Source organism: Clinocottus analis, unplaced genomic scaffold (genome assembly GCF_023055335.1).
Source record: "Clinocottus analis isolate CAN_PGR_092001 unplaced genomic scaffold, fCliAna1.0.p SCAF_28, whole genome shotgun sequence".
In the NCBI taxonomy this organism is placed as follows: domain Eukaryota; kingdom Metazoa; phylum Chordata; class Actinopteri; order Perciformes; family Cottidae; genus Clinocottus; species Clinocottus analis.
Genome location: NW_027176020.1, coordinates 266,992 through 284,491, shown reverse-complemented (window position 1 = coordinate 284,491; position 17,500 = coordinate 266,992). Strand labels below are relative to the sequence as shown.

Sequence of the window (17,500 nt, the reverse complement as noted above, 5' to 3'; positions counted from 1 at the left end):
AGAGGCTCTGATCTCTTTCTGGAGACTCACTCTGACGAGGGCGTCGTCGATGATGTGGTCCCGGCGGACCTTGAGCTTGAGGTACGGGTTGGGCTGCTGGCCCTGCACCATGCTGTAGAGGGCCGTGAGGCGCCGCTCGCTGTACATCCGGATCCGGTTGTCGTAGTACAGCCCTTGATTCTTGGTGATGACGCTGAGGATGAAGGGGCAGCTCTGGAAGGAAAACTTGGTCTCGGCGTTGACCTTGAAGAAGGTGAAGTCCTTGTCCATCTCCACCACTTCGTTCAGAGACTCGTTCACAAAGTCCTCGTAGGGGATAAGCGGCCGGACGCCGTCCACGGGTCGGACTCCCAGCTCCAGCTGCAGCGGATCGGCCGGCGGGCCTTTCTTGTAGAGCCGCTCCTCGCCCAGCAGCTCGTGCAGGGAGAGCTCGTCGGACTCGGGGTCCTCCTCCTCCTCCTCCTCCTCGTTGTGCTCCACGTCCACGACGCCGCCCAGGATGCTGGCGTAGAAGGCGACCTTCAGACACTGCGTGGCGGCCACCACGGTCCCGTCGTCGTTCACTAGAGTGTCGCCGTCGTACTCGTTGCTGACGACCGTGAAGGTGATGAGCTGCTGGAAGGTCTCCATCATGCGGCGGACGTGCCCCAGTCCGTACCCGGACCACAGCTTGGACAGCCGGGCGAGCGCCGCCACCGGCAGCTTGCTCATGGCTTTGCAGAACTGCGGCAGAGCCACTTCCAGGTACTCGGGGCTGTGGAGGTTGCTGTTCTCCAGCACGATGATGAAGATGTTCAGGTAGTCCGGGTGCGTGTCGTACACGTCCAGGTACTCCAGATCCAGCTCCATGTTCGGCGTGAGGTAGACGAGTGCGTTCACGAGAGCGGCCTCCACCTGGTCCAGGCTCAAGAGGCGGTCGTAGACCCTCCTCACGGCGGCGACGTCCACCGTCACCTCGCAAGGGTCCAGCATTTCATCCAGACCCTCGTCCGGCGCGGTCGAGGCGGCGCCCGTCGACTCCGAGCCCGGCGCCTCCCGCCCGTCCACATCTGTCGTTTCAGACGAGTCCGGGTTGTCGGCGGCGGCGGGTTCATCCTTCCTGAAGCTCTTCATCAAGGCGTCCGAGTTGGAGAAGATCCGGCCGATGATGCGGATGAGCGCGGAGTAGTCGGCCCGCTCCTCGCAGAAGGCCAGGATGGTGCAGACCGCGTCTTCCGTGAGGTGATCCACATCTGAACCCAAACAACAGGAGAGTCAGATCAACACAGCCACGCGGGGTCGAAGCCGGCGTACGTGAGCGGCGGCGTTACCTGAGAAGGCCTCCTTGGCAGGACAGAGGTCGGCCTCGCTCATCGCCCCGTCCAGGAAGTCGTTCGTGGAGGGGTGAGGGTGGCAGAGTTTGGCGTTAATCTTAAACAGCTCGAGCGCTTTGGCCGCCGCCGCGTTGCTGTCCAAAGGTCGAAAGTCACGACACGATGCGCAAAACTCATTCGTGCAGTCGCCATTCCCACAGCCGTCGGTCAACTGCAGAAAGTAGCGCTCGATGAGATGTTTTGCGGTCGCTCTGTTCCTGCAACATTCAGACAGGAAGTCAGAACTCTTCGGTGGTAGAAAAACACCAACGACACGTTTGCCTATTTAAAAAAGCTACGACACGACGACCCAAGGGAGTTAAACTAGAAGGTCAGAGAGAGACTCACATTCGGCTGGATCAGGAGCTCTCCTGCAGACCCAGTGGACAGTCCTCTGGAAGAAAGGTTCAGGAATTATGATTCATGTATTTTAGACTTCTATACAACCAGAGGAGTCGCCCCCTGGTGGTCAGGAGAGAGAATGCAGCTTTAACACATGAAGCATAGACTTCTATACAACCAGAGGAGTCGCCCCCTGGTGGTCAGGAGAGAGAATGCAGCTTTAACACATGAAGCATAGACTTCTATACAACCAGAGGAGTCGCCCCCTGGTGGTCAGGAGAGAGAATGCAGCTTTAACACATGAAGCATAGACTTCTATACAACCAGAGGAGTCGCCCCCTGGTGGTCAGGAGAGAGAATGCAGCTCTAACACATCAAGCATAGACTTCTATACAACCAGAGGAGTCGCCCCCTGGTGGTCAGGAGAGAGAATGCAGCTTTAACACATGAAGCATAGACTTCTATACAACCAGAGGAGTCGCCCCCAGGTGGTCAGGAGAGAGAATGCAGCTTTAACACATGAAGCATAGACTTCTATACAACCAGAGGAGTCGCCCCCTGGTGGTCAGGAGAGAGAATGCAGCTTTAACACATGAAGCATAGACTTCTATACAACCAGAGGAGTCGCCCCCTGGTGGTCAGGAGAGAGAATGCAGCTTTTAGAAGCAGAGGTTTATCTCCTGTTTACACGTTAAACCTTTAAAAGGAGGTAAAGTTGGTTTTCTCATGACTTCTGCAACACAGAAAGGATCTCAACAATAATTCAATGTCTTGTTTTATGTAATAAACCTGTTTATTACATTAGTTATAAATATCAGTGTTTATGTTTGAAACTAATAAACAAATCGGGCCCTGAACGCACCACCGTTCAGTTGACTGACCTGTGATTTGACGGGGTGTCGTCCTGTCTGTCCGCTCGCTGTCTGTCCGTCAGTGACGGTGCAGAAATGGTTCCGGTCCCGTGTGAGCCGGTCCGGGTCTCCGGGTCCGCGTGGTTCCGGATTCAAACGGCCGGGTTCACCGACACGAGGTCCGGGCGAGGCTCGCGAGCAACCGACGGCCGGAAGCCTGCGGTTCTGATCCTTTGAGTCTCTTCAAGCCGCACAGACATCCTCTGCTGCCATCTTGTAAACAAGAGCGACATGTATCCCGGCATGCAGCGCGCGGCTGTCAGACAGCGAGCTCCCCCCCAGAATGCACCGCGAGAAACATGATTACTACACTAATGTAATATAACTCCTTACTTAGCTTATAACATTAATAATAGTTATTATAATTATTACGAGTATTATTGTTTAGTAATATAATATATACTATAATATAATGTACAAATTATGATGATATTAATAGTTGTATTATAACAGATGATTACACATAATATATCTATATAGATAATATTTATTCAACATGGCGTCACAAGATGAACATGTAAACAAACATAAATAAATACTTTATCATGTTTATTCCTTTAAACAATTTTACTTAATGATTTGTACAAAAAGTTGTTTCTGAAAAACTTTAAACCAAACAAGTTCATAATAAAATAAAGTGTGAAAAATACAAACTCTGCCACCAGTATGTCTTATCATAATAACATGATTATTATTATTATTATTATTAACAATAATAATAACATGAACATGCTGGAATAAAGAAACATTCTGGATCCGTTCAACCTTCATTGTCTTTCAGAGTAAAAACAAAGGAGTTTCACTGCAGAACGCATCAGGCAACGCACCCTGCATTGCAACCTGCAACGCAACAGGCAACGCAACCTGCAACGCAACAGGAAATATGAAATGTTTCATTTGTCTTGAACTCGTTCCAGTTGTGATTTTATTGATTATCAGAAACTCAGATCAACCAATCAGTGAAGAGGAAGTCTGCAGTGATGCCACACGACTCAACGGGTTCAGGTTGGAACGCTGAGCGCTCGCCACACATCTTCCTCCTCCTCATCTCCCTCCTCATCATCATCCTCATCTCCCTCAACGTGCAAATGATACGGGGAGAATACAAATGAACCAGCGAGAGAGAAGGAACCGGAGAGAGCAGATCCCCCAGGAGGTGTACAGGGGTTGTGTTAGCTGCAGGTGTTGTGTTAGCTGCAGGTGTTGTGTTAGCTGCAGGTGTTGTGTTAGCTGCAGGTGTTGTGTTAGCTGCAGGTGTTGTGTTAGCTGCAGGTGTTGTGTTAGCTGCTGCATGACATCATCACAGTGAAGGACCTCAGAGCTGCAGCAGTAAAGCTGAGGCGGAGCAGAACCTCCGGATGAAAGACAAGGAGAAGAAAACCATAAAAATAATAATAATAATAACAATAATAAGCACAGGGCGGTTATAGTCAAAGCGGCTTCTCCGCAAACTCCTTTCTTTCTATCTCCAATACCACCTTAAAAAAAATGATTATCCTGCTCGGTGGGAGCCGCTTTGGCATCAAGTGGTGAACAGCTGTTTGGTCCTCTCCTCCACGGGTCCATCATCAATAATCAATAATCAATCATCAATATCCTCTGACGGGGAAGCCCGGCCGGCTGGAGACGCCGCCTCATCTGAACAGAGAACAGAGAACCATCAGATCAATACTGACCACACGTCACCAGTCAGAGGGCTGGCTCTTCTTCTTGTGCTGTTGTGTTGTTGTTGTGTTGTTGTTGTGTTGTGACCTCTGACCTGCGGAGGCTGCGAGCTTCGTACAGCGTGTCGTCCTCGTCGCTCTCCACCGCCTCCATCTCCACAGAGTCTTCGTAGTTGGACAGCAGGCCGTACTTCTTCTTGTGGGCCGGCCGCTTCAGCCTGTCAGACACAACGCAGGGCAAACTGTGACCAGCACTCAGGCCCACTAGGAGAGGGACAGGAAGTACTACAGGAAGCAGGACAGGACAGGAAGTAGGATAGGAAGTACTACAGGAAGCAGGACAGGACAGGAAGCAGGATAGGAAGTACTAGAGGAAGCAGGACAGGACAGGAAGCAGGATGGGAAGTACTACAGGAAGCAGGACTGTTAGGATGGCGATGAGTCAAACCGGTAAACAGGTCCTTGATGACATTAGTCTAAAATGAAATGAATGGATGAGCCGCTGCTGCCAGGAGAGAAAGCCTTAAAGTGTGAGCGTTATCTCTGCAGCAGAACAGTTGCTGTTGACAGGAAGAGTCACATGACTGTTGACCTCAAGTCAACAAAGAGCTTCAGGGTTTGTTCAGACTTCTGTTTACACACTAAACTGGAACTCAGCGGGACATTAACAACGTTACCTCTGTGACATGTCGATATATGAATGTACTGCATGTCAGGACACTAAAGTACTGCGCGTCACATTAGTACACTAAAGTACTTCTGAGTTCTGCTCGTCTATCGGACATCTTCTGATGTAAAGCTGGAGGAACTCTTCATCGCTTCCTGTACAGGAAGTAAAGCATAGACTAACTGACGCCAAACTTCATCCATAAATGTACCACTTTAATACTTCCTCATATCAGCAGATGTTCGTGTCACGTCACACTATGGAATAACGCATTCATGATCTCTACATGGGTCTGTGCTGTTGAAGCTGCTAATAAACAACACAAACATGTAACACTTTTACACACTGAACGTGACGGCACTCGAGATTGAGTCATAAATCTTGTGATTGAACTTAAATGCCGCGCGCGTTTCTCTTCCCTTCCGCCCGGGACTTCACCCGACAGAACTGCTGTAATCACGACAGTAACAACACCACGAACTAGTTTAAACGCCTTCAGCCGTGAGCCGATGACTAACTCTCTGCTTTTGTGACCGGGGTTCGGCGTGAGGCGGGTCGCTCTCACCGCACGGCTCTGATGAGGAAGTACAGAACCCCGATGACGGTGATGCCGATGAGGACGTAGAGGGCCCGCTGCATCATGGAGCCGTCCACGCGCAGCAGCCCGCTGTAGCCCCGCGAGCTCTTCCCGCCGCTGCGCGTGGCGTTCAGCCCCCCAGAGCTGGAGTTCGTCAGCGCGGGTCCGGGTCCGAGTCCGGTCCCAGAATCCCCCGCGACGTACGCGAACAGCCAACAGACCGGAACCATAACCGTGGAGAGAAGTCCGACGAAAGTCATGTTCCCCACGAATAACAAGATGAAGAAGAAGATGTGGAAAACAATGGCGGGAGAGTTTGCTCCTCGGCTCCACGTCACTCTGTTGATATAAAAGTCCCGAAACTGGGAAGTTCCCTGTCTAACTACTGATGACGTCACGCGTGTCTTTTAGTGGGACAAATCTCTCCCTCTGTTTGACTCGCAGGACGGTCCCGCCAACCAATCACACGGAAGGAGCCAGACGCCTGCGAGTTAAAGCGCGGGGTTTAAATGACACAGTGAGTTTGAATTAGAAGGCAAATACTCCTGAGTATTTGCGAGTAAAAACAATCGGCCTGTTTTTGTTTTTCTGAAATATTTATCTTTTAGGATTACATTTATTTGTATTATTTAACAATGTCTAATTTGAACGTCTCGCGGTCCCCCAGAACGAGCTGGAAAATGTTGCGGGTGAGAGGGAAGCCTGGGTCGGTCTGCTGGGTGCTGCCACCGCGACCCGACCCCGGATAAGCGGCGGAAAATGGATGGATGGATGGATGGATATATATATATATATATATATATATATATATATATATATATATATATATATATATATATATATATATATATATAAATATATATATATATATATATATATATATATATATATATATATATATATATATATATATGTATGTGTGTGTGTGTGTGTGTGTGTGTGTGCGTGTGTGTGTGTGTGTGTGCGCGTGTGTGTGTGTGTGTGTGTGTGTGTGTGTGTGTGTGTATAAGTCCACTAGGAGGCGCTGTTGTGTTTCAGATGAACACTTTTTTTGTGTTTTGATGTTTGTTATTTTGCAGAATTGTAACAAGAATTTTCAGATATTTGACTTTAACATATATTTTATTAACTTTTTGTCAAATCATATACTAATCTGTTGTTATTCTGTTGTATCTGTTGTTATATTGTTGTGGATATGTTAGTAATGTGTATATGTGTAAATGTGTATGTGTATATGTATGTATGTATGTATATATGTATGTATATATTCATCTCATTTGATTTCATTTGCTTACAGATATATATTTATTTCTCATTTTTGTATATATTTGTTATCCCTGTTCCTGTTATTATTTATTTGATTTGATTTGTGTGTTTAGCTTAGTTTGTTTATTTCATTGCATGTCTGTAGGTGTGGGATGCTGCTACTCTGACAAAAACATGTCTCCTTGGAGATTAATAAAGTACTTTTCATAAACAGTATATATGATGTGTTGTGTTATTTCTCATGAAGATCATAAATGAAGTGACTTTGATTCCATTCTCATTTCTTCTGACAATAATGAACTCAGTCAGACCTCTTGTCGGTCACGTGACTGATGAGCAAGGCGCATGCGGTGCGCGCGTTGCGGGTTCGATTCCCACGGATAAGAGCTCCAGATGTCCCGCCAGTGTACATTTATGTATTTAGGTTATTTCTGTATTTAGGTTGCGACGAGGCTGCCGTGACGGGCAGGCCGGCCGGCCAATCACAGCGCGGCTGGGCTCCCCCTGCCGCGCTGTGATTGGCCGGCAGGTGACAGAGGGGGCGGGGCTGTGAGATTACAGCATCTCTCTCTCTCTCTCTCTCTCTCTCTCTCTCTCTCTCTCTCTCTCTCTCTCTCTCTCTCTCTCTCTCTCTCTCTGCGGATCCAGCGGACATCTGGAGCTGCACGGAATCAAACCTCCGAGCACCAGAACCGAGCCGGCCCGGGTCCCTGTGTCTGCTTCCGGGCTCCGGTGTTGTCACTGCCCGGGTCTCGGGGTCTGGATCTGCACCGGCAGGAGGGACGCGTCTGCCGGCGCGAACACGGAAATACCCCGGGAGGAGCGAGGAGGAGGGAGAGGAGGAGGAGGAGGAGGAGGGCGATGGACTGAAGTGCTCCGACATCTGAGAGGGTTTAAGGCCCCGATGGGAGCTGCGACACATCTGGACCTGGTCCGTGTGCGTCCTGGTTCTGTCCTGGTTCTGGGCTGAAGGGTTCTGGTCCAGAGGGTTCTGGTTGTCTTTGTGGTCTTCACGGTCCTGGCTGAGGGTTGGAGAGGGCTCCTGCTCCTCCTCTGGTCTGGATTAAAGCCCATCAGGATCATGAGCCGCCCCCCTCCGCTCCTCTAATCTGGGTTTTACGGAGCTGGATTTAAATTTGAGATCTGACCTGGTTCGCTCTGATCGGGTCACACCTGACCCGGTCTGAACCGGACCCCCCGGTTGTGGTCGTGGACTCGGCCCCCTTGGTCCTGGTGTTAGGGAGCCCTGCTGTTGCCATGCCGACGTCTCGGCCCGGTTCGGCGCCGGTGGAGTTCTGGGTAGACGGGTCGAGGCGGGACGGGGCGGTGGAGGAGTTCTACACCCTGAGCGCCGAGCTGGGCAGGTCTGGACCACGTTATGGTTTTAAGGGGGGCGGGTCATCTGGAGGGGTTCATGTAGTCGACCGGACCACCAGGGGGCGACTCCTCTGGTTGTATAGAAGCCCTTCATGTGTTAAAGCTGCATTCTCTCTCCTGACCACCAGGGGGCGACTCCTCTGGTTGTATAGAAGTCTATGCTTCATGTGTTAAAGCTGCATTCTCTCTCCTGACCACCAGGGGGCGACTCCTCTGGTTGTATAGAAGTCTATGCTTCATGTGTTAAAGCTGCATTCTCTCTCCTGACCACCAGGGGGCGACTCCTCTGGTTGTATAGAAGTCTATGCTTCATGTGTTAAAGCTTCTCTCTCCTGACCACCAGGGGGCGACTCCTCTGGTTGTATAGAAGTCTATGCTTCATGTGTTAACGCTGCATTCTCTCTCCTGACCACCAGGGGGCGACTCCTCTGGTTGTATAGAAGAACATTAAGCTCCGCCTGCAGCCTCGTTCTCATTCATAATCAGCTGTCAGGTTTTTTTACGGCTTGTATGACCTTCAGGAAGAGATATTTATGTATTCATAAGTCAACAAATGTGTTACAGACGTTTTCCTGATTGAAGTCAATATCCAGTAAGTCACTTCCTGTCTCGTGGTTCTGGATCCAGTGAACTAGACTTCTGGTTCTGCAACATCGATATTTAAATATCAGGAATATTAGAACCGTCCATGTTGAGTGGAACACAACTACGTTTCTTCTTCATGTGGTGATAAACGCGCGGGCTCGTTCATCAGACTCACCGACTGAATTTATTGCGGCTGCAAAGAGATTTTACAGGTGTGACATCATCATGAATGTGACTTCATAAAACTGTGAAAATGACACAACTGTTTTTGTTGTTGTTGACTGAAACAACAAGAAAATAATTTCTGTGCAAACAGTAAAATTATGTCAGCAGTGATTTTAGAAGAGTGTGAGCAGCTCAGTTACCAGGTGTCTTGTTGCCATGGAGACCGGCCAGGACTGTGCGAGAGTGTGTGTGAGAGTGTGTGTGAGAGTGTGTGATTCCTCCATCTGTCCCAGCAGAACAACAGATTCATATGATATCAGATGTTTCTGGATCAATATAACTGCAGTTTTATCAATTCATTCATGAAATATTAGTTCAGCGACAGAAGAAGAAAAAGTTTTACAAGCTTTTGTGTTTACTACTGATTATGATTCATAACTACCACACTGTTGCATCTCTTCTAGAGTAGAAGCGTTCAGGGTCCACGTCGTAGTGTTGGACGTCGGAGCGTTCAGGGTCCACGTCGTAGTGTTGGACGTCGGAGCGTTCAGGGTCCACGTCGTAGTGTTGGACGTCGGAGCGTTCAGGGTCCACGTTGTAGTGTTGGATGTCGGAGCGTTCAGGTTCAACATGTTGGTTCTTTGTCTTTTTTTTCAGAGGAGCGACGTCCATCGTGTATCGCTGTGAGGAGAAGCAGACTCAGAAACCTTACGCTCTCAAAGTCCTCAAGAAAACGGTCAGTGTTGGTCCAGGATGCAGGAGCCAGGGGTCAGAGGTCACGATGAGGTTCCTTTAGCTAGCATCATGGCCCTGAGGCTAACTAAGATAACAGGACCTAGAAGCTAACACTAAGCCCACTTGACCTTTACTGGATTCCTGGCACACTTTTAGTTTTAGAAACAACAACTGACATGTACATGGAGAGGACTAGCATGTGAAGCTAACACATGTACACACTCATATTATATCCATATTTGTTTGTAATATTTATTTTAGAAAAAATAAAAGAATATTCATAGTCATATTTTGATGGAGCTGGCCAGCAGTTTCCTTCAACTTCCAGTCTTTGTGCTAAGCTAGGCTAACCATGTGCTAACTCTAAATTTGGTTATTAGTCAGTTTGTGTTGTTGGACCTGTTGGTGTTCACGTCCTGTCAGAGCGTCAACACACCGAAGTCTACGTTGTTTCTTTTGTCGCAGATCGACAAGAAAATAGTTCGCACAGAAATCGGCGTCCTGCTGCGTCTTTCTCACCCGAACATCGTGAGTACGATCCTGTCATCTCATCTCTGCTCTGAAGTTTAAAAACTTATGAATGAGGAACAAGTTCTCCATCAGGATATGTTCTTCATGAGAACGGGTTCTCCGTTCTCCAAGAGAACAGGTTCTCTGCAGGTGTGGTTCCACAGAGGAGTACCTGGTTCCTCTTGAGTTTCAGATCCAGCTGAAGGAGATCTTTGAGACGGACACAGACATCGCTCTGGTGCTGGAGCTGGTGACGGGAGGAGAGCTGTTTGACCGGTAACACGTCTACTAATATTAACATCAATATGAACATTCCTACTAACATGAACATTATTAACATTATTACTAAAACCTTAACACTATTCACATTGTTGACGACACTTAATTGCAGTAGTTAGTTACTTCCACTGGTGTTATAATGTTAGTAATGTTCATGTTAGTAATAATGTTAGTAATGTTCATGTTAGTAATAATGTTAGTAATGTTCATGTTAGTAATAATGTTAGTAATGTTCATGTTAGTAATAATGTTAGTAATGTTCATGTTAGTAATAGTGTTAGTAATGTTCATGTTAGTAATAATGTTAGTAATGTTCATGTTAGTAATAATGTTAGTAATGTTCATGTTAGTAATAATGTTAGTAATGTTCATGTTAGTAATAATGTTAGTAATGTTCATGTTAGTAATAGTGTTAGTAATGTTCATGTTAGTAATAATGTTAGTAATGTTCATGTTAGTAATAGTGTTAGTAACGTTCATGTTAGTAATAGTGTTAGTAATGTTCATGTTAGTAATAATGTTAGTAATGTTCATGTTAGTAATAGTGTTAGTAATGTTCATGTTAGTAATAATGTTAATAACGTTCATCTTAGTAATAGTGTTAGTAATGTTCATGTTAGTAATAATGTTAGTAATGTTCATGTTAGTAACAGTGTTAGTAATGTTCATGTTAGTAATAATGTTAATAACGTTCATCTTAGTAACAGTGTTAGTAATGTTCATGTTAGTAATAGTGTTAATAACGTTCATGTTAGTAATAATGTTAATAACGTTCATGTTAGTAATAGTGTTAGTAATGTTCATGTTAGTAATAATGTTAGTAATGTTCATGTTAGTAACAGTGTTAGTAATGTTCATGTTAGTAATAGTGTTAGTAATGTTCATGTTAGTAATAGTGTTAATAACGTTCATGTTAGTAATAGTGTTAGTAATGTTCAAGTTAGTAATAGTGTTAGTAATGTTCATGTTAGTAATAATGTTAGTAATGTTCATGTTAGTAACAGTGTTAGTAATGTTCATGTTAGTAATAATGTTAGTAATGTTCATGTTAGTAACAGTGTTAGTAATGTTCATGTTAGTAATAATGTTAATAACGTTCATCTTAGTAATAGTGTTAGTAATGTTCATGTTAGTAATAGTGTTAATAACGTTCATGTTAGTAATAATGTTAATAACGTTCATGTTAGTAATAGTGTTAATAACGTTCATGTTAGTAATAGTGTTAGTAATGTTCATGTTAGTAATAGTGTTAGTAATGTTCATGTTAGTAATAATGTTAGTAATGTTCATGTTAGTAACAGTGTTAGTAATGTTCATGTTAGTAATAGTGTTAGTAATGTTCATGTTAGTAATAGTGTTAATAACGTTCATGTTAGTAATAGTGTTAGTAATGTTCATGTTAGTAATAGTGTTAGTAATGTTCATGTTAGTAATAATGTTAGTAATGTTCATGTTAGTAACAGTGTTAGTAATGTTCATGTTAGTAATAATGTTAATAACGTTCATCTTAGTAATAGTGTTAGTAATGTTCATGTTAGTAATAGTGTTAATAACGTTCATGTTAGTAATAATGTTAATAACGTTCATGTTAGTAATAGTGTTAATAACGTTCATGTTAGTAATAGTGTTAGTAATGTTCATGTTAGTAATAGTGTTAGTAATGTTCATGTTAGTAATAATGTTAGTAATGTTCATGTTAGTAACAGTGTTAGTAATGTTCATGTTAGTAATAATGTTAGTAATGTTCATGTTAGTAATAATGTTAGTAATGTTCATGTTAGTAACAGTGTTAGTAATGTTCATGTTAGTAATAATGTTAGTAATGTTCATGTTAGTAATAGTGTTAATAACGTTCATGTTAGTAATAGTGTTAGTAATGTTCATGTTAGTAATAGTGTTAGTAATGTTCATGTTAGTAATAATGTTAGTAATGTTCATGTTAGTAACAGTGTTAGTAATGTTCATGTTAGTAATAATGTTAGTAATGTTCATGTTAGTAACAGTGTTAGTAATGTTCATGTTAGTAATAATGTTAGTAATGTTCATGTTAGTAACAGTGTTAGTAATGTTCAAGTTAGTAATAATGTTAATAACGGTCATGGTCCCATAATACAAAGAGTTGTAAATAACAGGTGTTATTTTGCCCTGGTGTTTGTCTGCAGGATCGTGGAGCGAGGTTACTACAGCGAGAGAGACGCCGCTCACGTCATCAAGCAGATCCTGGAGGCAGTGGCGGTAAGACTGCTGCATTTGGTGTCCGTCAGTAAAATCCAGCACTGTCTGAGTGTCTGGTTATTGTCACAGTTAAAGTGAATCATCCAGCTCCATCCATCCCTCGACTCATTAGATTACTGTTCACTTCCTCCATCTCTGTTCCGTCTCTGCAGCGCCACTCACTGCACCACTGCTCATGAACCAGATGCTACTTACTGTTAGCTTCTAGGTCTTCTAGATAGCTTAGAATGTTGTACTGCTCCTTTTAGGTTCACGTAATGTCGTACTGCTCCTTTAAGGTTCAGTAAATGTTGTACTGCTCCTTTAAGGTTCACGTATTGTCGTACTGCTCCTTTAAGGTTCACGTATTGTCGTACTGCTCCTTTAAGGTTCACGTATTGTCGTACTGCTCCTTTAAGGTTCAGTAAATGTTGTACTGCTCCTTTAAGGTTCACGTAATGTCGTACTGCTCCTTTAAGGTTCAGTAAATGTTGTACTGCTCCTTTAAGGTTCACGTATTGTCGTACTGCTCCTTTAAGGTTCACGTATTGTCGTACTGCTCCTTTAAGGTTCACGTATTGTCGTACTGCTCCTTTAAGGTTCACGTATTGTCGTACTGCTCCTTTAAGGTTCAGTAAATGTTGTACTGCTCCTTGGTTGCATGTGTTGTAGTAGTTAGTTGCAGTAAATAGTTGCAGTAGTTAGTTGCATTAGTTTACGTAGTTGTAGTAGTTAGTTGCAGTAGTTGTACTTGGTTGCATTAGTTGCAGTAGTTAGTTGCATTAGTTATAGTAGTTGGTTGTATTAATTGCAGTAACTACCAACTACTACAACACACGCAACCTACTAAAACAACTACTGCAACTACTGCAGGTGTTGCACTATTTGGTTGCATTACTTGCATTGGTTGGTTGCAGGTGTTGCACCAGTTGGTTGCATTGGTTGGTCGCAGGTGTTGCATTAGTTGCATTAGTTGGTTGCAGGTGTTGCACTAGTTGGTTGCATTGGTTGCACTAGTTGGTTGCATTGGTTGCATTAGTTGGTTGCAGGTGTTGCACTAGTTGGTTGCATTGCTAGCACTAGTTGGTTGCATTGGTTGCACTAGTTGGTTGCATTGGTTGCATTAGTTGGTTGCAGGTGTTGCACTAGTTGGTTGCAGGTGTTGCACTAGTTGGTTGCATTGCTAGCACTAGTTGGTTGCAGGTGTTGCACTAGTTGGTTGCATTGGTTGCACTAGTTGGTTGCAGGTGTTGCACTAGTTGGTTGCATTGGTTGCACTAGTTGGTTGCAGGTGTTGCACTAGTTGGTTGCATTGGTTGCACTAGTTGGTTGCAGGTGTTGCTGGCAGCAGCGTGGTTGCACAGCGTGCAGAAGCTGCAGGTCTCTTATGTAACAGCAGCTTCCATCCTGCTGCTGCACAGATTAAATCCAGAGAGGATTTTACACACACACGCACGCACACACACACACACACACACACACACGCATAAATATAAACACACACGCACACACACACACACACACACACACGCATAAATATAAACACACACACACACACACACACACGCATAAATATAAACACACGCACGCACACACACACACACACACACACGCACGCACACACACACACAGACACACACACACACACACACGCATAAATATAAACACACACACACACACACACACACGCACGCACGCACGCACACACACACAGACACACACACACACACACGAATAAATATAAACACACACACACACACACACACACACACGCACGCACACACACACACAGACACACACACACACACACGCATAAATATAAACACACGCACGCACGCACGCACGCACACACACACACACACACACACACACACACACGCATCATAAATATAAACACACACACGCACACACACACACACACACGCACACACACACACACACACACGCATAAATATAAACACACACACACACACACACATAAACACAATCTGACCACAGCTGACCTACATCCACCACGCAAAAGAAACATACGTCTGTGTGTGTGTGTGTGTGTGTGTGTGTGTGTGTGTGTAAGGATTACACTACAGTTGTATTTGCTGTATCACATGTGTGTGTGACAGTAATCTGCAGCGCAGAAACATCCCACAGCCCCTGAACACACCAACATCTCCACTAGTTTCCAAAGCTGTGGGTCTCGACCCCGCGAGGTGAGCGTGTTCCACACTGCTGACGTCAGCTGATCTGAGGGGAGTGTTCACGCAGCAGCAGTGCATGCTGGGAGCTGGAGGAAGAGGCCATCTGTCATCTCCATGCTCTTCCTCACACTCTTCCTCACACTCTTCCTCACGCTCTTCCTCCGCTGCAGAGCCTGGAGCTCTGAACCTTCTGTGTGTGTTTCAGTATCTCCACGAGAACGGAGTCGTTCATCGAGACCTCAAACCAGAGAACCTCCTGTACGCCGACCTGTCGCTGGACGCGCCGCTGAAGATTGGTAACGAGCCGCCGCCCGCCTTCACGCACTGATGATGATGAGGAGGATGATGAGGAGGATGATGAGGATGAATGGAGAGAGACTGTGTGATCAGAGGTTATGAATATATTTACCAGTCTTAAACTTCATAGAACACGTGAAATCAAATCCCACTCACGTGATTCACAGTAATATTAATAACTTTATCTATAAAGTGATTCACAGTAATATTAATAACTTTATCTATAAAGTGATTCACAGTAATATTAATAACTTTATCTATAAAGTGATTCACAGTAATATTAATAACTTTATCTATGAAGTGATTCACAGTAATATTAATAACTTTATCTATAAAGTGATTCACAGTAATATTAATAACTTTATCTATAAAGTGATTCACAGTAAACACAGAGAAGCCAATAAGATCCATCACAGGTAGAACGAGTTTGTCTGACTCCGCCCACATCCACCTTCCAACAAGCAAATAACATGTAGTACTAGTACTGTAAAGCAGTACTATATGGTGTAGTAGTACTGTAAAGCAGTACTATGTACTGTAAAGCAGTACTATGTACTGTGAAGCAGTAGTATGTACTGTGAAGCAGTACTATATGGTGTAGTAGTACTGTAAAGCAGTACTATGCACTGTGAAGCAGTAGTATGTACTGTAAAGCAGTACTACATGGTGTAGTAGTACTGTAAAGCAGTAGTAGTAGTAGGTGTAGTAGTACTGTAAAGCAGTACTATATGTAGTTGCCCTGCAGCGCCCCCTGTGGTCCGGAGGCTCTCCCGTTCACTAGAAACAGAAAACAGGAAGCTGCGTGTCTCTCACGGCTCAAACTAAACCTCCACTCGTCGTCTTTACAGCCGACTTCGGTCTCTCCAAGATCATCGACGACCAGGTGACCATGAAGACCGTGTGTGGCACGCCGGGCTACTGCGGTGAGTTCAGGGCCTCCACGAGCTCCCAGCGCGCCAGGATGTAGTAGTAGATGTGTACTAGCTGCAGTAGATGTGTACTAGCTGTAGTAGATGTGTACTAGCTGCAGTAGATGTGTACTAGCTGTAGTAGATGTGTACTAGCTGTAGTAGATGTGTACTAGCTGTAGTAGATGTGTACTAGCTGCAGTAGATGTGTACTAGCTGTAGTAGATGTGTACTAGCTGTAGTAGATGTGTACTAGCTGCAGTAGATGTGTACTAGCTGTAGTAGATGTGTACTAGCTGTAGTAGATGTGTACTAGCTGCAGTAGATGTGTACTAGCTGTTAGTAGATGTGTACTAGCTGCAGTAGATTTGTACTAGCTGTAGTAGATGTGTACTAGCTGTAGTAGATGTGTACTAGCTGTAGTAGATGTGTACTAGTAGATGTGTACTAGCTGTAGTAGATGTGTACTAGCTGCAGTAGATTTGTACTAGCTGTAGTAGATGTGTACTAGCTGTAGTAGATGTGTACTAGCTGCAGTAGATGTGTACTAGCTGTAGTAGATGTGTACTAGCTGTAGTAGATGTGTACTAGCTGTAGTAGATTTGTACTAGCTGTAGTAGATGTGTACTAGCTGTAGTAGATGTGTACTAGCTGCAGTAGATGTGTACTAGCTGTAGTAGATGTGTACTAGCTGCAGTAGATGTGTACTAGCTGTAGTAGATGTGTACTAGCTGTAGTAGATGTGTACTAGCTGCAGTAGATGTGTACTAGCTGTAGTAGATGTGTACTAGCTGCAGTAGATGTGTACTAGCTGTAGTAGATGTGTACTAGCTGCAGTAGATGTGTACTAGCTGTAGTAGATGTGTACTAGCTGTAGTAGATGTGTACTAGCTGCAGTAGATGTGTACTAGCTGTAGTAGATGTGTACTAGCTGCAGTAGATGTGTACTAGCTGCAGTAGATGTGTACTAGCTGCAGTAGATGTGTACTAGCTGTAGTAGATGTGTACTAGCTGCAGTAGATGTGTACTAGCTGCAGTAGATGTGTACTAGCTGTAGTAGATGTGTACTAGCTGTAGTAGATGTGTACTAGCTGCAGTAGATGTGTACTAGCTGCAGTAGATGTGTACTAGCTGCAGTAGATGTGTACTAGCTGCAGTAGATGTGTACTAGCTGCAGTAGATGTGTACTAGCTGCAGTAGATGTGTACTAGCTGTAGTAGATGTGTACTAGCTGTAGTAGATGTGTACTAGCTGCAGTAGATGTGTACTAGCTGCAGTAGATGTGTACTAGCTGCAGTAGATGTGTACTAGCTGTAGTAGATGTGTACTAGCTGCAGTAGATGTGTACTAGCTGCAGTAGATGTGTACTAGCTGCAGTAGATGTGTACTAGCTGCAGTAGATGTGTACTAGCTGCAGTAGATGTGTACTAGCTGTAGTAGATGTGTACTAGCTGCA

At 44.7% G+C, this 17,500-nt stretch overlaps 3 protein-coding genes across 4 annotated transcripts in view; 1 reads left to right on the top strand and 2 right to left on the bottom strand.

The window, feature by feature from the left end:
* Positions 1 to 2,824, bottom strand: part of LOC137795442 (ubiquitin-protein ligase E3A-like) — a 7,920-nt gene extending 5,096 nt beyond the window's left edge. For both annotated transcript variants that reach the window (XM_068592915.1, XM_068592916.1), the window contains exons 1-4: positions 2,576 to 2,824; positions 1,701 to 1,746; positions 1,311 to 1,570; positions 31 to 1,232 (exon numbers count right to left, since the gene is read on the bottom strand). In XM_068592915.1, coding sequence (XP_068449016.1) covers positions 31 to 1,232; positions 1,311 to 1,570; positions 1,701 to 1,702 — 1,464 coding nt within the window. In that variant the 5' untranslated portion in view covers positions 1,703 to 1,746; positions 2,576 to 2,824. The remainder of the gene's footprint in view (positions 1 to 30; positions 1,233 to 1,310; positions 1,571 to 1,700; positions 1,747 to 2,575) is intronic.
* Positions 2,825 to 3,153: 329 nt separating this feature from the next.
* Positions 3,154 to 5,939, bottom strand: fam174c (family with sequence similarity 174 member C). The gene is made up of 3 exons (XM_068592951.1): positions 5,502 to 5,939; positions 4,365 to 4,487; positions 3,154 to 4,243 (listed from the first exon to the last, which is right to left on the bottom strand). The coding sequence occupies exons 1-3, from the start codon at positions 5,771 to 5,773 to the stop codon at positions 4,240 to 4,242; spliced, it is 399 nt and encodes a 132-aa protein (XP_068449052.1). The 5' UTR covers positions 5,774 to 5,939; the 3' UTR covers positions 3,154 to 4,239.
* Positions 5,940 to 7,432: 1,493 nt separating this feature from the next.
* LOC137795366 (calcium/calmodulin-dependent protein kinase type IV-like) lies at positions 7,433 to 16,103 on the top strand. The gene is made up of 7 exons (XM_068592778.1): positions 7,433 to 8,143; positions 9,564 to 9,642; positions 10,107 to 10,169; positions 10,345 to 10,427; positions 12,593 to 12,665; positions 15,045 to 15,135; positions 15,985 to 16,103. Exons 1-7 carry the CDS (start codon positions 8,037 to 8,039, stop codon positions 16,101 to 16,103), a joined length of 615 nt encoding a protein of 204 aa, XP_068448879.1. The 5' UTR covers positions 7,433 to 8,036.
* The last annotated feature ends 1,397 nt before the right edge of the window (positions 16,104 to 17,500 follow it).